Source organism: Protopterus annectens, chromosome 13.part0 (genome assembly GCF_019279795.1).
Source record: "Protopterus annectens isolate FY-2018-M chromosome 13.part0, PAN1.0, whole genome shotgun sequence".
NCBI lineage: Eukaryota > Metazoa > Chordata > Ceratodontiformes > Protopteridae > Protopterus > Protopterus annectens.
Window position 1 is genome coordinate 26764630 of NC_056747.1, and position 22894 is coordinate 26787523.

A 22894-nucleotide genomic window follows, 5' to 3' on the forward strand; every position below is an offset into this window, starting at 1 on the left:
CCTTTATGAACCTTAGGAATACCGAAAATGACAGGGGTGAGGGGTTTATTAACAGCTAAGAAATTGTATACTTTTTCATTAAATACTCCTTGAAGTAAATGATCATATAGTATGTATTTAATGTTTGCATAGGCTATATTAATCTCATTCAGAGATACTGCACTATATTGCTCAGTGTTCTGTAGAATGTTGTGTATGTGCACTTCATAGTCCTTTGTATACATCAATACAACCCCCCCACCTTTGTCAGATTTCATGACTCTAATTTCATCTTCTTTTAGCTTCTTAATCAGTGAGCAACAGTCTTCAGATAAGTTGTTAGGTTTAGTGTGCGACTTAGATACATAACTTCTAATATCTTGCTCTACAAGTTCTTCAAAAATCCTTAAAACTGGGTTCATCGGGGGATTAAAAGTACTAGATCTACTAAATAATTTGTGTGTAGGTGCTTGACCTTTAAAAAATAATTTAAGGTTTAAGTTCCTAGTAAACAGCTTTAATTCTAGGATACTTTTAGTAATATCTACTGACCGGGCGGGGACAAAGTGAAATCCTTTTGAGAAAAGCTCAAAATGAGTATCTTGTAAACAGGTCTCTGTGTAGTTGAAAATAGAAAATTTTGCTTTAGTTAACACTGTGCAAGGATCTGTGTGGTAAACAGTAGGATCTTCATTAAGGGAGGTATCAAATGTTATAATGCTTGAAATCCCCTCCGTGGTTTCCTCCATCCCTGGTGTTGTTGTACTTGTCCTCTGTTCCCTTGCCTGCCCTGGGGAAAATAAAAAACCTGATTTGTATTGTTGTTATTTTCAGTACTGCTGTTATCTCTGTTATATTTTTGTGCTATGTGTTCGCTCCTTCTCGGTACTTCTTCAAATAAAGGTGTAGTATTAGTAGCATTAGCCTCCTTGTCATAGCCTTTATTATAGAATTGCTTACCAAACCTCCTACCTTTAACCACTGTTTGGTATGCAGTACCATTTTTGTAGTCTAATAAATCTCTTTCCAGCTTTTTAATTTTCCTATCCATAATTCTAATACAGTGTTGATCTACTTCACCAAAAGCAGCATCGTAATCTTTTTTAACACAAGCAAAATTAACATCACATACAAGCGATTCATTCAATTTGTTTAAATCAAACAATAATGTTTCCATTTTCATTTCATAGTCTTTCACCATAAGCTGTAACATTTCAAGCCCCATTCTGTCAAATAACTCTGTAAGTTCTTGAAATAATAAGGAACCTGGTGCAGCATTATTTGGGAACTTTGTACAGCGTAGCCCTTTCTGAACTCGTTTAACTCTAATACACTCAAGTAGGTAGTCTATTTCCAATTGTGTTGTTTTAAACGCATACAATTTGTCATTAAATAACATAAAATTATTGTCCACTTGATTAACTGTTGTAGAACGTACAGGAGTTTTACCTTGGTCAAACGCAAATTGCTTGCTAGTCCAGGCGTTGAAATTGAAAGGATTAGAGTTGGTTCTCGATACTTTTGTTGGCTCCGAATGTTTAACGTTTGATTTACTTTGCAATAATACATCCGAACTGTGTCCTTCATTATTTGATGTACCAGGGGTAGGGCTCCTAACTTTCTCCATACCATTCTTTGCAGCCACATCCACTTGCTGATTTCCCGGTATCTGCGTATTAGAAGCATTGTTATTTTCTTTCATAGTGTTAGTAAGTTGGGTCAACAGGCAAATGACTTGTCGGAACTCCGACCTGGTAACTGGCGCATCATCTGGAGAAATGATAGAAAGGGAACTGACTACCATGACATTGTGTCAGAGACAGGGGACTGACTGCCAAGATTTTGTCACGATGTACAGTTAACATACAAGGTGATTGGAGGACTTTGCTTAACAAGTATTGTTTTCCAGAACTTGCTAGGATGTTGGATAATCTCACCACATACTTTTGTATATCTAGCGTGTAGACCTTCTTAGATTGGTCACTTAAATTGGAGAAATGACCATGTCTAAGATCATTTTAACCTAAATAATATATTCCTAATTTTGACATCTGGCAAAAAAGACCCTGACATAGAATCCTTTCAAAGTCCAATGAGGTACATGCCTGTTTCACATACAGTGACATGACTAATCACTAGAAGTTATTTGAAGTTGCTCATTTGCCATGTCTGCCTCACAGAACTTTGAGGCTAGTTTGGTTCATTGTTAACTCCTGGTATTTATATATTATGGTTTCTTCATGCTGCTATGTTGTACGGAATACACACGTTTAATTTGCTTTGAGCAGTGAGAGGTCTGAGGAATGTATTACGCATGTGAGGATGTGTTTTTATTGATTTTTTTTTTGCTTCGTGGGTATTTTCTTCAGTGCATCTGTGTGTATTATGGTAGGTAGGTGTGCGTGAGTGTGTGCATATGTGTGTGTGTGCATGCATGTGCGTGCGCGTATGTGTGTGTGTACATGTGTATGTGTGCGTGAGTGTGTGCATGCGTGTGTGTGTGTGCATGCATGTGTGTGTGCGTGTATGTGTGTGTGTGTGTGTGAGTGTGTGCATGCGTGTGCGTATGTGCATGTGTGTGAGTGTGTGTGTGTGTGCGTGAGTGTGTGCATGCGTGTGTGTGTGTGTGTGTGTGTGTGTGTGTGTGTGTGTGTGTGTGTGTGTGCGCGCTCAAAGAGGGAGGCTACTGCTTCTGGTTTACCTGTGGTATTCTGGGTATAATTCTACCTGTCATACATATTTAGGGCATAGTCAGTATGGATGTAATTTTCTATGAGTATAAAACAGTTCTTGCCTTACAAGACAACCAGTTGTATTGTGAAACATAAAGTTAAGTTTAGTTGGGACTCAAAACAATACACAATGAAAACAAAAATATCCCAAGGTGAAATATTGCACACATTTATGTAATTCACTTCAAAATGCTATAAGAGTCGTAGGAAGACTTGCAAACGATAGTTATAAAAAGGATTTATTAACGCTCTTCACGATAACATACAAAAACATGCGTTTTCGTCCCTCTCCACCAGGACTTCATCAGACAACTAATTAATAAACCATTTCCATTTTTATACTTTAATCAAACCTAATTTTCCAATAAAATCACCCTTCCAATTAAAAATAAAATTCAAATGCACCAATCCTATTTCACAGCTCATGAATATTTTAACAAAACTCATACATATTCATATACAGACTTCCAATATCATTCATAGACTCATTGTGAAACAGCACCATCTTGTGTACAAACCTTGCTATAACATACCAAATTTCATTATAGCAATGTAAAATAATACCAATTATAAAATTAATTCATCCATTTATAACTTTATATATCTTAATAAATATTATTGAATTGATTATAAAATTGATTATAAATAGATAATTAAATAAATAAATAAATAAATTGATTGAATTTATACATATTTTATAATAATCTGATTAAATATTTAAAATATGTTCAAACAGTGAATATCTGTTAAAATATTGTGTTGTTAAAATAAGATAGTTAAAATAAGACACATTTATGTAATAGTACTTTTACAGGGAATAGCATCCTTCCAGGATCAACTAATATGGAATCTCTGGCCTGTAACCCATTCTCAGTATAAGTAAAAACAGAAGTTGAACAAATTTAGAGAAAAGTGGAGAAAAATGACCTTTCACCTGTACTCCGAGTCATCCTACCTCAAATGTAACAGCACCTTTAAGCAAAAGGAAAACTTGCCGACAGAAGCACCAAACTGACAACAGAGTACTAAGTAAATTAATAGCTTTAGCATAAAATTGGATGTATAGCAACTCCAATTGGGCAATCAAGCCAACCTGACATGGACAGAGATAATCCAGCAGTCACAAACTAAGGTAAACCTAGTGGCAAGCCCTACAAACCTCAGAGACATCACAGAGGCAAGTGCGGAAAAGGCTGTTCACATTTTCATAGTTATATACTAGGCTAATGACCACCACTGTCTTTATAAGCCTAGCTGTGCAGTCCATCCCGATTGTGTCCTGATGTATCATGGGTAATCTGACAGGCTCGAGTCAATTCTGGTATCCCAGCTGTGACCCAGAGGGTGACAGGACTTAAAAAAAAAAAAACAGAGCATAAAGGATTAGTCCAGATAAAATCACTTTTAACTACCAGATCTAGGAGAGTCTCTCTGATACCCTCCCTGTGGGAGGAGTAAAGACTCCCTGTTGAAGTTTCAAATAGTTTATTCAGTTACGTAGGTAGATGAACAAGTGTTGTTGTTCTAATGACTGCAGTTTGTGTTGGTTTATAAGTGAGAGACCTAGCATACAGCGTCCAGTATGACTAGGACATGTAGTCCCTGTATTTATTTACTTGCACATCTGAGTACGTGTTTTACAAAGATCTACGCTCCCCATACCTTTTACCCAGCAAAAATAATAGAAAGTTCCAAAAACAGAATTTATGAGCGTACCCATGCTGTTAATATAAACAATATATTCACTTTAGAAACACCATAACGACATGGTGCACTTTTAAAATGGTTTTATTTTATTTATTTTTTTGTACTAGACCATGTGCCCACTGAATGCAAGCTGTGGTAGTTGGGATGACTATTTCAATTACTTGGAATATTCATGGCAACTGAGACAAGATTCATGTTGGAAATATGGGTTGAGTCAATCTGGTAACTTCATGTGCTATTAAAAAATAGAGACAACGTTGAGACGTGATTTAGTCATATTAAATTTCTTCACAACAGTGTTTTATGCAGTCTGGTGAAGTTGCATGTCCATTATGAGAATATTTGGAAGTGAAATCTGTTGCACACATCTTATGTTGCTTTAGTTATTTTATTTATTTACTTTTATTTCTGATTGCTTTTTTGTATCATAAGAAAAAAGAGCAGCAATCCCACGTTGTCATATGCATTAACAAGTATCTTAAAAAGACAAGAGTGGAGACCATGGCTTATAAATAACACACTTTGGTTAAGATGTAGATCATGTTAAACATGTGATGAATAATTGTGTTCATTTTTCACATTTTTAAAATATGGCTCATTTAGTGTTGTCATACCTAAAGTAAGATCCTTCTTAAGTGATAATATAAGTAAGATAAATATATACTGCTAGCAGAAATCTAATTTTAACTTTGACAAAATAAAATAAATGAGTATGTTATGCAAGATATTTCTTTTACACAAGCAATCTGTGTTCTGTGTTATCCATTACAGCTTTTTTTGTACGATAACATTATGTACTGGTACCAACAGGAAAGTATTAATGACGGGTTGTTGAAGTATATACGAGCCCAACAGCAGTTGCAAAAGATGATTAATACAAGCTGTTAATATAAGGAGTGGGGAGGTTTAGAATCCATGGGCTTCATACAGCCAGAATAGCCCAGGTTATATAAGGAAATTTGATATAAACATACAGTAGTTGCTTTTGGCAGTTTTCTCAGTAAAATCTAGAAATTGTTTTATGATTACCTTAAATAAATTGTTTCCAGCTCTTCCCATAATTCACAAACAATTAGTTTCACTTAGGTCTCAGAACATAGAAACTCAGCATTTGCCTTCTGCCCTTTGTGTTTCAGAGAAAAATAATTTTGAGGGATTAGCTGTGATAGATTTACAGCAGTCAACTTTGCATTTGAAACACTGTCGGATACCAAACGTTTGTACACAAAAATCTACCAGAAAAACACTCTGTCATTCATCTACCATCTTTTGCTATTTCTATCCATTCTTTATAACTAGGAAGTGCTTTCCATAGTGTCTTTTCTGAGCAAGACAGGACTACACTCTTCAAAAGCAACTGTAGCAAATGCAATCTTCGTTATTATTTTAAGAATCCATTTTGTCAGTTTCAAACCATCATTTTTGTGACTGTTTTAATTCACACTGCTGTTGTAGTTTATAAACAAATTCAGAATAGTACTGAGCATGAATGCAAAATGTAGTTTTGTTGTTAGTTATTTTCAAAGCATGATAAAAAATTATCTTCATTGTTATACAGAACATTCATTAAAATACTAGAATTGCCAGATTGCAATATAATTTTGTCATGTGTTCACCATTGGTAGGGAAAGTTCTAATTTTGTGTTATTATTAAATTGACTTTGTTTATACCCTATCGTGCACAATTATCCCTACTGTATGTTATTAAATTGACTTTGTTCATACCCTATCATGCACAATTATCCATACTGTATGTTATTAAATTGACTTTGTTCATAACCTATCGTGCACAATTATCCCTACTGTATGTTATTAAACTGACTTTGTTCATACCCTATCATACACAATTATCCCTACTGTATGTTATTAAATTGATTTTGTTCATACCTTATCATGCACAATTATCCCTACTGTATGTTGTTATTAAAGTGACTTTGTTCATATCCTATCGTACACAATTATCCCTACTGTATGTCAAATTGATTTTGTTCATACCTTGTCATGCACAATTATCCCTACTGTATGTTGTTATTAAAGTGACTTTGTTCATACCCTATCATGCAAAATTATCCGTACTGTATGTTGTTATTAAAGTGACTTTGTTCATACCCTGTCATGCAAAATTATCTGTACTGTATGCTATTAAATTGACTTTGTTCATACCCTATCGTGCACAATTATCCCTACTGTATGTTGTTATTAAATTGACTTTGTTCATACCCTATCATGCACAATTATCCCTACTGTATGTTATTAAATTGACTTTGTTCATACCCTATCATGCACAATTATCCATACTGTATGTTGTTATTAAATTAACTTTGTTCATACCCTATCGTACACAATTATCCCTACTGTATGTTATTAAATTGACTTTGTTCATACCCTATCGTGCACAATTATCCCTACTGTATGTTGTTATTAAATTGACTTTGTTCATACCCTATCGTGCACAATTATCCCTACTGTATGTTGTTATTAAATTGACTTTGTTCATACCCTATCATGCACAATTATCCCCAGTGAGCATTTCAGTTCTCTGCTGTTAGCTTTTAGCCATGCACAGGTTTTCATAGTAGTATCATAATTTTGCTCAAATTGTAATCAAATTTAGTAGTTTGATAATGTTTGCAGTTAGGGATTGCTGATCTCTTTAATTCACTTCACTTTAGAAGAAATTGTTTAGATTTTTTAATGAATAAGTGATTCTTTTTCACTTTTTGCTTTCACTGGAAATGCTCAGTTGGACATTATAGTAAACAGAATACAACTTCATATATTAAATAATTAAATTAAATATGCTAAAGACTGGTATAGTCAATGATTCTGATTTGTCAATTATTTTTGCAAATAGGCTGTCCAAATGTTTTAAGAAAGATAAATGCATTATTCCTGCCTTCCTGGAATATCTAGAACGTTCTAAAATGTAACTGGTAAATAGAAAAACATATTCATTAAAACATTGCCCTGTCTGCATAGTATATAGATAAAGGGTGGTTTACTATCAAAATGTCAACATACATTTGGTTGACACAGTAATATTAAGTAGTTCATTTGGTCGACAGACAGTGCTGTCGACCTTCTGTCGACATTATGTTGACAACAGGCAAGAATTTATCCTTGTCAGCACTGTTGCGCGATCTTGGAGTTGTAATATATAATTAGCAAGTGATGTTGGGGTAGCAGCCCCCCACTGGTGGGTGCAGGGGGGCACAGCCCCCCTGCAAAAACACTAGTGTTAGTTTGCAGGTGTTTGTCGACCATTTAAATGTAGACATTTTAATGTCAATATTTTGAACTGTCGATGTAATGATTTCGAATAAATGAACGTCAACCATATGAATTTTGACATTTTGACAGTAAACTGATAAATGATAGATTATTATTTTCCCAAAGTGGAACAGATTGTTTTCTAATTCTGCATGTAGAGTGAGTTTGAAAATCCTGAAAGTAGACAGTCCTTTTACTGAAAGACTACTGCAAAGTTCGGAATATATGTTTTCTGCAAGAGCTGTAATATCAGAATATGTGCACTGCATGAGATTATAGGATAAGATATCTGTGATGACTGTTTTGGCTAACTGTGGCCTCCAAACCTGCACATCTTACAAAGGTAAGCATATCTGGAATCTCTGGAGGGTTTACAGTACAGGATACTACTTATGACAACTCCATGGCTGCTGAACATAAAAAGTAAACAAGCTTTTTTGTAAAACATGCCTTCAGATTTAACTTCACTTGTTTTATATGGTTTTACACTCAAAATTTTGACACTAGCTACAAAACTTCAAGTTATAAAGATACATAGCATCAACATTACCAGACTAGCCATCACTCAGTAGTGATAGCTCATCAAGGAACTAGCCATCACTCAGTATTGAAAGCACATCAGGGATCTAGCCATCACTCAGTAGTGAAAGCTCATCAGGGATCTAGCCATCACTCATTAGTGAAAGCTTATCAGGGATCTAGACATCACTCTAGTGAAAGCTCATCATGGATCTAACCATCACTCAGTAGTGAAAGTGCAGCAAGAGTCTAGTCATCACTCTAGTGAAAGCTAATCAAGGGTCTAGCCATCATGTAGTAGTTAAAGCTCAAGGATCTAGCCATCACTCAGTAGTGAAAGCACATCAAGGTTCAAGCCATCACTCTAGTGAAAGCTCATCAAGCATCTAGCCATCACTAGTGAAAGCCCATCAAGGATCTAGCCATCACTCTCTAGTGAAAACTCATCAAGGATCTAGCCATCACTCTAGTGAAAGCTTATCAAAGTTATCCTCTGGTAGCCATCATCTAGTGAGATCTAAGCACTGGTGGCTTTTATCAGGATCTAGCAATCACTCAGTAGTGAAAGCACATAAAGGATCAAGTCATTACTCTAGTGAAAGCTCTTCAAGAATCTAGCCATCACTCAGTAGTGAAAGCTCAGCAAGGGTCTAGCCATCACTCTAGTGAAAGAACATCAATGATCTAGCCATCACTAAGTAGTGAAAGCACATTAAGGATCTAGTCATTACTCTAGTGAAAGCTCATCAAGGATCTAGCCATCACTCAGTAGTAAAATCTCATCAAGGATCTAGCCATCACTCTAGTGAAAGAACATCAAGGATCTAGCCCTCACTCAGTAGCGAAAGCACATCAAGGATCTAGCCATCACTCAGTAGTGAAAGCACACCAAGGATCTAGTCATTACTCTAGTGAAAGCTCATCAAGGATCTAGCCACCACTCAGTAGTAAAAGCTAAACAGCCCCTCACCCCGGGGAAAAAAATTTTTTAAAAATTTAAATTTTTTAAAAAAATACCCTTTTTTTTAAAAAAAAAAAAAAAAAATTTTTTTTTTAAATAAGAAAACCAAAAAAAAGGGCCCCGGGGGTTTTTAAAATTGGGCCCCCTTTTTTAAAAAAAATATTTTTAAATTTTTTAAAAAAAAAAAAAAAGGGGGAAAAAAAAAAAAAATTTTTTTTTAAAAAAAGGTTTTTAAAATTTTTTTTAAAAAATTTTCAAAAAAAAAAAATTAAAAAAAATTAAAAAAAAAAAATTTAAAAACCACCTCATTTTTGGAAAAAAACCACCTCTTTTAAAAGGAAAAAAACCCCAAATTTTTAAAAAAATTCATTTGGGGGGAAAAAAAACCTTTTTTAAAAGGTTTTTAAAAACCCCCCGGGGGAAAAGGGGTTTTTTTTAAAAAAGGGAAAAAATCCCTTGAAAAAAAAACCCACCCCCCGGGGGGAAAAAAAGGCCCCAAAAAAAAACCATCCCAAAAAAAAAAGGGTTCCCTTTAAAAAAAAAAAAGGTTCCCTTTGGGGGAAAAAAAGCCCCCCCCAAAAAGGAAAAAAAAAAACCCCCGGGGGGAAAAAAAGGGGGGGGGGAAAAAACCACCCCCCAAAAAAAAAAAAAAGGGGTTCCAAAAAGGAAAAAAAAAACCCCCGGGGGAAAAATTTTTTTTTTAAAAAAAATTTCAAAAACCCCAAAAAGAAAAAATCGGGTCCCTCCCGGGGAAAAAAAAAAAATTGGAAAAAAAAAAATTTTGGAAACCACCCGGAAAACCCGGAAACCCCCCTTTTTTAAAAAAAAGGGAAAACCTAAAAGGGAAAAACCCAAAAAACCCCCCTTTTGGGCCCCCCGGGAAACCCCCCTTTAGGAAACCCGGGAAACCCCCCAAAAAAAAGGAAACCCGGGGAAACCCCCCTTTTTTTTGGGGGGGGAAAAATTTTTTTGGGGGAAAGAAAAAAAAAAATCCCTTAAAAAAAAAAAATTAAATCCCTTTTTTTAAAGGGTTTTTTTAAAAACCCCCCCTTCTTTTAAAGGGAAAAAAAAACCCCCCAAAAAAAATCGGATCCCCCCTTAAAAAAAAGGGAAAACCCCCCAAAAAAAAAAATCCCTTGAAAAAAAAAAATTTCCCCAAAAGGGGGAAAAAAAGGGGGGAAAAAAAAAGGGAAAATCAACCCCAACCAATTAAAAACCCAAAAAAAAATTTTTCAAAAACCCCAATTAAAAAAAAAACCCCCCAAAATAAAATAAAAATCGGGAAAAAACCCCCAAAAAAAAATCAAGCAAACCCAAAAAAAACCCCCCCCAAAAGGGAAAAACAAACCACCTCATTAAAAAAAAAAACCCCCCAAAAAAAAAAAAACCCCCCCACCAAAAGAAAATTTTTTTTTTAAAAAAAAGAAAAGGGTTTTTTTAAAAAAAATTTTAAAAAAAAATAAAACCTTAAAAAAAAAAATCCCTGGGAAAAAAAATTAAAAATCCCTTAAAAATTAAAAAAAATCCCTAAAAAAAACCAAAAGGGTTAAAAAAAAACCAAAAAAAAAAATTTTAAAGGCCCTTTTTTAAAATTTTTTAAAACCCCCCCCCCCCCAAAAACATTTTTTTAAAACCAAAAATTTTAAAAATTCTGGGAAACCTAAAAAACCCCCCAAAAATTAAAAAAATTAGTTTTTTAAAAAAAAAAAATTTTTTTTAAAAAAAAATTCGGTTCCCTTTAAAAAAAAAATTAAAATTTTTAAAAAGGGGGGGAAACCACCCCAAAAAAACCCCGGGGGCCCCCCGGGAAAAAAAAACCCCCCTTTTTTAAAAAACCCCAAAAAAAAAGGGGGCCCCCCAAATTTATAAAAAAAAAAAAATTTCATTTTTAAAAATTAAGGAAAAAAAAAAAAAAAAAAAATTTTTAAAAAAAAAATTTAAAACCACCTAATTAAAAAAAATTGGGAAAATTTCATTAAAAAAAAATTTCCCCCAAAAAATTAAAAAAAAACCCCCCAAAAAAAAAAAAAAGGGCCCCCCCCCAAAAAAAAAAAAACCCCCCCCCTTTTAAAAAAAAAATTTTTTTTTTGGAAAAAAAAAACCCCCCCCAAAAAAAAAAAAACCCCCCTTATTAAAAACCCCCCCCCCCAAAAAGAAAAAAAATCCCTTTAAAAAAAAAAAGGTTCCCCCGGGGGGAAAAAAAGCCCCCCCCGGGGGGAAAAAATTTAAAAAAACCAAAAAAAAAAAAAAAATTAAAGCCCCCAAAAATTTAAAAAAAAAAAAAAAAAATTAAAAAAATTACCAAAAAGGGTTTAAAAAAAAAACCCCCCAAAAACCCAAAAAAAACCTTCAAAAAAAAAAGGGGCCCATAAAATTTAAACCCTTGGAAATCTTGCCATCACTCAGTAGTGAAAGCACATCAAGGATCTAGCCATCATTCAGTATTGAAAGCACATCAAGGATCTAGCCATCACTCAGTAGTGAAAGCACATCAAGGATCTTGTCATCACTGTAGTGAAACCTCATCAAGGATCTAGCCAACACTCAGTAGTGAAAGCACATCAAGGATCTAGCCATCACTCAGTAGTGAAATCTAATCAAGGATCTAGCCATCACTCAGTAGTGAAAGCTAATCAAGTATCTAGCCATCACTTAATAGTGAAAGCTCATCAAGGATCTAGCCATCACTCAGTAGTGAAAGCTCATCAAAAATCTTGCCATCACTCAGGAGGGAAAGCACATCAAGGATCTAGCCATCACTCAGTAGTGAAAGCATATCAAGGATCTAGCCATCACTCTAGTGAAAGCTTATCAAGGATCTTGCCGTCACTCATTAGTGAAAATTAATCAAGGTTCTAGCCATCACTCAGTAGTGGTAGTTCATCAATGATCTAGCCTTCACTCAGTAGGGAAGCTCATCAAAGATCTAGCCATCACTAAGTAGTGAAAGCTCTTCAAGGATCTTGCCATCACTCAATAGTGAAAGCTCGATGAGGATCTAGCCATCACTCAGTAGTGAAAGCACATCAAGGATCTAGCCATCACTCTAGTGAAAGCTCATCAAGGATATAGGCAGCACTCAGTAGTGAAAGCTCATCAAGTATCTAGCCATCACACAGTAGTGAAAGCTCATCAAGGATCTCGCCATCACTCAGTAGTGAATGCTCCTCAAGGATCTAGCCATCACTCGGTAGCAAAACCTCATCAAGGATCTAGGTATCACTCAGACCCTCCTCACTTCTTTGGGGTTCACCATAAACATTCACAAATCCAACACAGACCCAGCTACCAGCATAGATTTCCTGGGGGCTTATCTGGATTCCTCCCTTCAAAAGGCCTTCCTCCTTCCTGAAAAGGTTTCCTCCTTGACTCAGTACTTCCAAGACATTATGCAGAGACAATGCCTCTCAGCCAAGGAATTCCTCAGAGCATTAGGCTACATGGCATCTTGTATCCTCATGATCCCTCTTACCGTGTTACACATGAGGAAGCTCCAGTGGTACCTCTGGAATCTGCATTACCAGCACTCACCGCCCCTGGAGACAGAAATTCCACTGATCCCTTGGACTCAAGGATGAATTTGCGTGGTAGACATGGGCGTGTGCCCAGAAACAGGATTGTCCCTTCAGGTTCATCTCTCAGGATCGGACTTTAACCACAGATGTTTCAGAGACAGCCTGGGGGTCTCATTTCCAACACCTTCAATCCTAGGGCACATGGGAAGATCAGTTGAGATACAAGCACATAAATTGGAAAGAAGTTATGGCAGTGAAAATGTTCCGAGTAACTTTCAAAGATCAGTGGAAACCAGGGGTCCTGCTATTGGTCACCTAAAGAATTTTGAAGCTTAAAACTTCGAAATTCATATGATTGAAGTTTTAAAACTTTGAAATCCTGAATGGAGATTGGCATACAGCATGGAATGGGAGATTTCCCTTTTCCTTGCTGTAGTGTGATCTCAGAGTTTGGTATATTTAAGTAGCTGGGGTGTGGGGGGGTGCAGGGGCCTTGTCCCCTGCAAAAACATATTTTGTGATGTGATGACTGATTTTTGTGGGGGGTTCCTTAATTTCGAGATTCCAAGATCTCGAGGTTCTGAATTTGATATTCTGAACCTCAGGACTGTGGTATTTTGAAATTAAGAAGTGAATCCCCTACTAGTCAAATCAGACACCGCAGTCATGTGGTACATAAACAAGGGGTCACCCCCTCTTACCTTCTTTGTCAAATAGTGATGTAGGTCTGGGAGACAGCTCAATCTCTGGGGTTGCAACACATGGCACAGTACGTCTCAGGGACTCAAAACACTCTAGCAGATCACCTCAGCAGGAACTTGATGGATCCCCACAAGTGGCATCTGCAGTGGGAAACATTTCTCAGCATAGTCCAGAAATAAGAATCCCCACAAATAGACCTCTTTGCCACCAAAGAAAATGCTGAACTGAAAAGATTCTGTTCCAGGAGCAAACTACTTACAGCTTGGAGGACAGATGCTTTCTCCTTCCTTTGGAGCCACCTGATCCTTTGTGTTGCCTCCACTGCCTGTTCTTCCAATGGTCCTCCTAAAAATAAGGGAAGAAGGTGCAAAGGTCATGCTGATAGCCGCAGACTGGCCCAGGCAGCACTGGTACCCTCTGCTGCTAAGTTTAACCAATGAAAATCCATGGCAGTTACTTCAGAAAGTGATGTTCTGACACAGGAAGAGGGGAGGTTTGTGCATCCCAACCTACAGACTCAAACTCTCAGCCTGGATAATTCCACAAAATACTACTCTAAGCTCACCCTAAGCAGACAAATTAAGACATTCTCAAAGAGGCTAGAAGACCTGGTACTAGGAAATCATACTCAGACAAATAGCAAAGATTCTCCATTTGGTGTCAGCGGCAAGACCTAAATCCTAACTCAGCCAATATCTCTGCCATTTTGGCCTATCCTTTCCTTCCATCAAGATTCGTAACTCTGCCATTTTGGCCCACATCCCCTTTCTTCCTCATATATTTCCCATCCTTTGATGAAACAATTCCTTTGGGGAGTTGTCCATCGCAGACCTCCTAGGACACTACCCACAACTCCACAGGACCTCAGCTTTATTATACAAAAATGACACTACACCCCTTTGAATCAGAAGCTTCTGCTGATGTAAAATTCTTAACCTGGAAGACTGCCCTTTTACTGGCTATCACCTCAGCTAGAAGGGTCTCTCAGCTACAAGCTCTCAAGCCCTCATAACAGAATTGTTACCGTGCACTCTAGTTTAATTATGTTTCGTACTGTATATATATATATATATATATATATATATATATATATATATATATATACTTGTCATGAGTTAAATAATATGACAAGTCTGCTTTTGTATTGTTTTTATACCTCTGCTCAAATGACAAATCTCTGTAAAATAGACATATCACAATGTTTTACATTTGTAATGTTTGTTTATAGTACTATTGCAGTGACTAACTTGTATATTACTCTGGAGCTTTTCTCCCCAGGCTTCCGCTGAACAAGGGCTTTAGCTCAGTCAGACTATCCTGGTCAACAAATGTCAAAGAAATAAATAAATTGCAGTGGAACTTTTTCTCATATTCCACCCAGACAGAGTATCATTCAGGACTAATCCATCCTTTATGCACAAGGTGGTCACAGACACTTCCTTGAATCAAGCCATACACTTGCCCACATTCTTTTCCAAGTCTCAATGTAGGGGGGGGGGTAGAATCCTTCACTCCTTGGATGTGCACAGACAGCTTTACTACTATCTTGACAAAACTAAATCTTTTCAGGAAATCAGACCAACTCTGTGTCATTTGCCACCATCTCTGAAGGGAAACCAGTCTCCAAACTATCTCAAGTGGCTCTCCCACTGTATTTTCTCTTGCTACAGATGTCATGGCCAGAAGCTTCCTGAAGCTGCAAGGACTCACTCTATTAGCACTACTTCTACCTCTGTTGCCTTCCTGAAAGGCGTCCCTACCAAAGACATTTTGGAAGGTGCTACCTGGTCATTTGTGCATACCTTTACCAAACATTACCATTTGTCAGCCTTCTCCAATTTATCAGCCTTCTCCAAGTCTAGAGCAGGATTTGCTACTGCCATCCTTCAGGGTATTCTCTCCTCTCCATAAATTTCCTTTCATCCTCATCTGAGCTTTGGAAATCATCCCACAAGTCAGGATTGCAACAGTGAAACACAAAGAACATAGTAGAGTTGTGAACATCTACGATAAATGTAGATGTTTGAGTGTATTCACTGTCGCATTATTCATAAAGTACAGTCATGTACACGTACTATAAATGTAGATGTTCAAGTGTATTCACTGTTGCAGTATTCATAAAGTACAGTTGTGTACACTTATCATAAATGTAGATGTTCAAGTGTATTCACTGTTGCAGTATTTATAAAGTACAGTCGTGTACACGTTCCATAAATGTAGATGTTCAAGTGTATTCACTGTTGCAGTATTCATAAAGTACAGTCGTGTACACGTTCCATAAATGTAGATGTTCGAGTGTATTCACTGTTGCAGTATTCATAAAGTACAGTCGTGTACACATACCATAAATGTAGATGTATGAGTGTATTCACTGTTTCAGTATTCATAAAGTACAGTTGTGTACACCTACCATAAATGTAGATGTTTGAGTGTATTCACTGTTGCAGTAGTCATAAAGTACAGTTCTGAAAACCTACCATAAATGTAGATGTTCGAGTGTATTCACTGTTGCAGTATTCATAAAGTACAGTCGTGTACACATACCATAAATGTAGATGTTCGAGTGTATTCACTGTTGCATTATTCATAAAGTACAGTCGTGTACTCGTACCATAAATGCAGATGTTCGAGTGTATTCATTGTTGCATTATTCATAAAGTACAGTCGTGTACACGTACTATAAATGTAGATGTTCAAGTGTATTCACTGTTGCAGTATTCATAAAGTACAGTTGTGTACACTTATCATAAATGTAGATGTTTGAGTGTATTCACTGTTGCAGTATTCATAAAGTACAGTTGTGTACACCTACTATAAATGTAGATGTTGGAGTGTATTCACTGTTGCAGTATTCATAAAGTACAGTTCTGAAAACCTACCTTAAATGTAGATGTTCTAGTGTATTCACTGTTGCAGTATTCATAAAGTACAGTCATGTACACGTACCATAAATGTAGATGTTCAAGTGTATTCACTGTTGTAGTATTCATAAAGTACAGTTGTGTACACCTACCATAAATGCAGATGTTCGCGTGTATTCACTGTTGCAGTATTCATAAAGTACAGTTGTGTACACCTACCATAAATGTAGATGTTTGAGTGTATTCACTGTTGCAGTATTCATAAAGTGCAGTTCTGAAAACCTACCATAAATGTAGATGTTCAAGTGTATTCACTGTTGCAGTATTCATAAAGTACAGTTCTGAAAACCTACCATAAATGTAGATGTTCGAGTGTATTCACTGTTGCAGTATTCATAAAGTACAGTTGTGTGCACTTACCATAAATGTAGATGTTTGAGTGTATTCACTGTTGTAGTATTCATAAAGTACAGTTGTGTGCACTTACCATAAATGTAGATGTTCGAGTGTATTCACTGTTGCAGTATTCATATAGTACAGTTGTGTGCACTTACCATAAATGTAGATGTTTGAGTGTATTCACTGTTAAAGTATTCATAAAGTACAGTTGTGTACACTCACCATAAATGTAGATGTTCGAGTGTATTCACTGTTGCAGTCATCTTTCCCTTCCTCCTTCCCCCTTTTTACTTACAGTAGTAGTCTACTTCTATCTTCTGCACTGTCCAGAGGACCCTCTGGGTGTTTACCTTGCAGGCCTCTCTTTCTACCCTTGTCCTGTTCATATGCTTCATCTGGGGCTCCTTCCTTCTAAGGGGCAAGGAAAAAGTGATGTAATGGCATCTGCTGGCTCCCTTTATTCCCAGGCATACTGATGTCAGGGAAAGGTGTCTGCCAGCCTTAGCAGGAGGAAGATTTTTACTGTGGTAGTTAGACCGGCCAAGGGTTTTTACAGCAGGAAATCCCACAAGTCAGGACTTCCTTTTAAGGGGTAAGGAAAAACTGATGTCTTGGTGTTGACTGGCTCCCTTTATACCCAAGTGTACTGATGTTAGGGTAGGGCCTCCACCAGCCTTAGGAGGAGGGACATTTTTACTCTGGTAGTTGGGCCGACCAAGGGCTTCCACAGCAGGAAATCCCTTTAGTCAGGACTGCAACAGTGAATACACTGAAACATCTCCAGTTACGGTAAGTTGACACAATTGTACTTTCTGTTTTTAAAGAAGTGTGAGATTTTGTAGCAGGAGATTGAAGAAGTATGAGATTTTGTAGCAGACGATTAAAGAAGTATGAGATTTTGTAGCAGAAGATTAAAGAAGTATGAGATTTTGTAGCAGAAGACGTGTCATTCTTTTTACCAAATTCAAATCTTTCATTTGCAGAGTTTTGGTTATTTCTGTTGCTGTAAGTCTTATTACAGTGTTTCAGATAGTAAATCATGGTTTTCTAAAAAGCTGATAAAAAGTTACAAACTTATTCCTTGTCCTAAAACGACAAGACACTTACCATGACAGTTTTTATATGCTTCCCCCACGTACTTATTTTTTGCTTGTACAATTGATAGGAACTGTTGTGCAAAATATGGACAGATGGCAACCTTAAATGTTTACTACCTCACCCTGCAACTCACTTGATCTATAGGGGATTATAATGAGCAGGGCTGAAGAAATAAAGCCAAATTAAAGTGGAATAGGGGTGAAGTTGTTTCATTTCCCAAAACATCCTTCTGCACGACATAACAGGCTGTGTACTAGCTGCAGTAGTCAGCATGGGAGCAAAGGTGGAGTTCCCCATTAACAGATACTTACCATCTGACGGCAGTGTGTCCTTCGTTAAAGTCGTCATGTTGTTCTGCATATCATTATGCCTTGCATGGAGAAACACTGTGTCAAAGCAGAATGTGGTTAGTGTTTGGAATGTCAAAGCCGAATGTGGTTAGTGTTGGGAATGTCAGGAAACTGTACAGAAGAAAGTGATATTAAGAAAGGCAGATTCTTCAATGTTGTAGATTCTCACTATAGTCAGAATTCTAGGGAAAAGGTCATAAGGTGGAGACATTTCTAGAACATACCACAACAGTATATGAAGTTTCTGAAATGCATCATCTTCTAATAACAGATGCATTTTAAAACGCATTCCCTGCTTTGAGAAACTGCATTTTATAGCATATGTAGTTGTACAACATTCTTCTTTCTAGTGATGTGTTCAATTTTACCGAGTAACTCTTCATTCCAGTACTGCTTTCAGTTTTACTGTGTAACGATGTTCAACACTCTTCTTTCTAGAAGTGTCTTCACTTTTAATGGGTGACTGTGATTTCTTGTCCTCTCACAGTGCAGTTTGAAACTCAAGACTGGGATCGCTCCTCCTCCTCCTCTCCAACCAAAGAATGTATCAAGCAACAAAAGCAGATGAGCCCACGGATGGGGGCACAAAAGTACAGCAAGTCACAAACCACAGAACCCAGTGCAACCGTGGCGGAAAAGGTGGATCCAACAGTACCTCTGCAACATCAAGTGTAAGTTATAACAAAACAGTTCAGAAAAGAAAACCAGGGCAAGGTGTACACATCTCAGCATTTTTCTGGTTTTCATGGACAAACCAGCAGTTCACATGGTAGCAATGATAATCATGAGGTCCACATGACCAAATTACCTAAAGACATGTTTTATACTGTCAGTTGGCTAGTTTGGATGTATGTGTTTGAATTTTATGATGTACATAATTTTATTAGAATATTGCTTAAATAAAACAAAGGGTATAGTTTTAGAGTACTACTCCCTTTCTTAAATTCTTTGGTCATAGGATTGTTACATTGGGATGAATATCCCTGGACAAAAGATTTCTTTTGCTGTTATTTCTGAGGGGGCTGGCACTCCCAGTAACTGCTGCCTAGCTAGTTCTAAAAGGGATCAAGGTTGATACCTGTCCTTTATTATTAAGAAATCTTCTTCTTTCAGCTGCTCCCATTAGGGGTCGCCAGAGCGGATCACCTGTTTCCATTTCTTCCTGTCCTCTGCATCTTTCTCTGTCACACCAACCACCTGCATGTCCTCTCTCACCGCATCCATAAACCTTATATTAGGCCTTCCTCTTTTCCTGTTGCCTGGTAGCTTCATCCTTAGCATCTTTTTCCTAATATACTCAGCATCCCTCCTCAGCACATGTCCAAACCAACGTAATCGTGCCTCTCTGGCTTTGTCTCCAAACCTTCCAACCTGGGCTGACCCTCTAATATACTTATTCCTAATCCTGTCCACCCTCATCACACCCAGTGCAAATCTTAACATCTTTAATTCTGCCACATCCAGCTCAAACTCCTGCCTTTTTGTCAATGCCACTGTCTCCAACCCATATAACATAGCTGGTCTCACTACCCTCTTGTAGACCTTCCCTTTCACTCTTACTGGTACTCGTCTGTCACAAATCACTCCTGACACTCTTCTCCACCCATTCCATCCTGCCTGTACTCTCTACTTCACCTTTCTTCCACACTCAGCATTACTCTGAACTATTGACCCCAAGTATTTAAACTCATCCACCTCCACCACCTCTACTCCTTGCATCCTCACCATTCCTCTATCCTCCCTCTCATTCACACACATATATTCTGTCTTAGTCCTGCTGACCTTCATTCCTCTTCTCTCAAGAGCATATCTCCACCTCTTCAGGGTCACCTCCACATGTTCCCTACTATCACTACAGATCACAATGTCATCTGCAAACATCATAGTCCACAGGGACTCCTGTCTGATCTCGTCTGTCAACTTGTCCATCACCATTACAAATAAGAAAGGGCTCAGAGCTCATCCTTGATGTAATCCCACCTCTACCTTAAACGAATCCGTCACTCCCACCGCAGACCTCACTGCTGTCACACTACCCTTGTACATATCCTGTACCACTCTTACATACTTTTCTGACACTCCCGACTTCCTCATACAATACCACAACTCCTCTCTAGGCACCCTGTCATATGCTTTCTCTAAGTCTACAAAGACACAATGCAACTCCTTCTGACCTTCTCTGTACGTCTCCATCAACACTCGCAGAGCAGGCATCGCATCTGTAGTGCTCTTTCCTGGCATAAAACCATACTGCTGATCACTAATCATCACCTCCCTTCTTAACCTAGCTTCCACTACTCTTTCCCATAACTTCATGCTGTGACTGATCAATTTAATCCCTCTGTAGTTACTACAGCTCTGCACATCATCCTTATTCTTAAAAATCGGTACCAAAACACTTTTTCTCCATTCCTCAGGCATCCTCTCACTTTCCAAAATTTCATTAAACAATCTGGTTAAAAACTCCACTGCCATTTCACCTAAACACCTCCATGCTTCCACAGGTATGTCATCTGGACCAACAGCCTTTCCATTCTTCATCCTCTTCATAGCTATCCTTACTTCCTCCTTGCTAATCCACTGCACTTCATGATTCACTATCCCCACATCATCCAACCTTCTCTCCCTCTCATTCTCTTCATTCATCAGCCCCTCAAAGTACTCTTTCCATCTGCTCAACACACTCTCCTCGCTTGTGAGTATGTTTCCCTCATTATCCTTTATCACCTTTACCTGCTGCACATCTTTCCTAGCTCGGTCCCTCTGTCTAGCCAATTGGTACAGGTCTTTTTCTCCCTCCTTAGTGTCCAACCTTTCATACAACTCTTCATATGCCTTATTCTTAGCCTTCGCCACCTGTCTCTTTGCCATGCACCTCATCTCCTTATACTCCTGTCTACTTTCTTCATCTCTCTGACAATCCCACTTCTTTGCCAGCCTCTTTCTCTGTATACTCTCCTGTACTTCCTCATTCCACCACCATGCCTCCTTGTCCTCCTTCCTCTTTTGAGATGTCACACCAAGCACCTTTCTAGCCATCTCCCTTACTAGGTCTGCTGTAGTTACCCAGCTATTCGGTAACTCTTCACTGCCTCCCAGTGCCTGTCTTAACTCTTCCCTGAACTCCACCTCACAATTACCCTTTTTCAATTTCCACCATTTGATCCTTGGTGCTGCCCTCACACTCCTCCTCCTCTTCTTGATCACCAATGTCATCCTACAAACCACCATCCTATGCTGCCTAACTACACTTTCCCTTGCCACCACTTTACAGTCTTCAATCTTCTTCAGACTGGCCCTTCTACATAAGATATAATCCACCTGTGTGCATCTCCCTCCACTCTTGTAAGTCACCCTATGCTCCTCCCTCTTGTTAAAATATGTATTCACCACAGCCATGTCCATCCTTTTCGCAAAATCCTCTACCATCTGACCTTCTGCATTCCTTTGCTTAACACCATACCTACCCATCACTTCCTCATCCCTTCACCAACATGCCCATTGAAATCTGCTCCAATCACCACTCTCTCACCCTTGGGTACAGTCATCACCACTTCATCCAACTCACTCCAAAATTTTTCTTTCTCAGCCATTGCACACTCAACTTGTGGAGCATATGCACTAACAACTTTCATCATTACACCATCGATTTCCAGCTTCATAAACATCACTCTATCCGACACTCTTTCCACCTCCAAAACACTCTTAGCATACTGTTCCTTCTGGATAACCCCTACACCATCTCTCCTCCCATCCACACCATGATAAAACTATTTGAATCTGCCTCCAATACACCTAGCCTTGCTCCCCCCATCTGGTCTCTTGCACACACAATATACCAACCTTCCTTCTGTCCATCATATCAGCTAGCTCTCTCCCTATACCAGTCATGCTGCCAAAATTCCAAGTTCCAAACCTCACTACCACAGTCCTAGCCTTTACCTGCCTTCGGGCATGCCTTCCCCCTTTTCTCCTCCTTCGGCCAAGAGTAGCCCAATTTCCACCAGCACCCTGTTGGCCAACAGTACTGATGGCGGTCATTGTTAACCCAGGCCTCGACCAATCTGGTATGTATATCTGTATTGTTGTCCGCATGTATTATTTGGCAAAATTTTATGCTGGATGCCCTTCCTGATGCAACCCTCCCCATTTATCCAGGCTTGGGACCAGCACAAAGAAATGCATTGGCTTGTGCATCCCCAGTGGCTGGGTTAACAAATATTAGTAACAGAAAATACAGTTTGCAGATAAAATGACAGTGTCATGTAACTTCAGCTAAGTTATCATACCCATTTCAGTGGTTAGGTGTAGTAAAATTACAGTAAACAAAGAAAAAGGTCCACATGTAGATTATTTTAATATACATGCCGAAACCTGGGATTGAACCAGGGACCTTTAGATCTTCAGTCTAACTTTCTCCCAACTGAGCTATTTCAGCTGAAGTAGCTCAGTTGGGAGAACATTAGACTGAAGATCTAAAGGTCCCTGGTTAAATCCCGGGTTTTGGCATGGAATTATTTTAATATACCTGATGGTCCTAATAGTATGAAGACACATTGCGCACATGTAATCAGTAATGGCCTAGTACACTGAGCAGGTGGTGTTTACAGTGACAGCAGGTAAACATGTCCAAGTAGTAAAACTTCTGTGATGTATCAGTTTGCACAGGATGTGTTAAATTGAATTGTCTGTAGGAGTGGACTGACATCAGCCTGCAATGATCTATATTACAAGAGTCAAGATCAAACATTATCATGACTTTTACAGTCAAAGCAGATGAAATTCTTCTGTTGCAGAACTA

General features: G+C 38.0%; 1 protein-coding gene and 1 non-coding gene across 2 annotated transcripts in view; one reads left to right on the forward strand and one right to left on the reverse strand.

Annotated features, from left to right (window-relative positions):
* Positions 1-18578: 18578 nt before the first annotated feature.
* LOC122817561 (SH2 domain-containing adapter protein F-like) overlaps positions 18579-22894 on the forward strand; it is a 457868-nt gene continuing 453552 nt past the window's right edge. Inside the window, exon 1 of the mRNA XM_044090597.1 lies at positions 18579-18764. Within this exon, the coding sequence (XP_043946532.1) occupies positions 18658-18764 (107 nt within the window). The 5' untranslated portion in view covers positions 18579-18657. The remainder of the gene's footprint in view (positions 18765-22894) is intronic.
* On the reverse strand, positions 22459-22531 carry TRNAF-GAA. The gene has a single exon. It is a non-coding gene; the product is annotated as a tRNA-Phe (tRNA).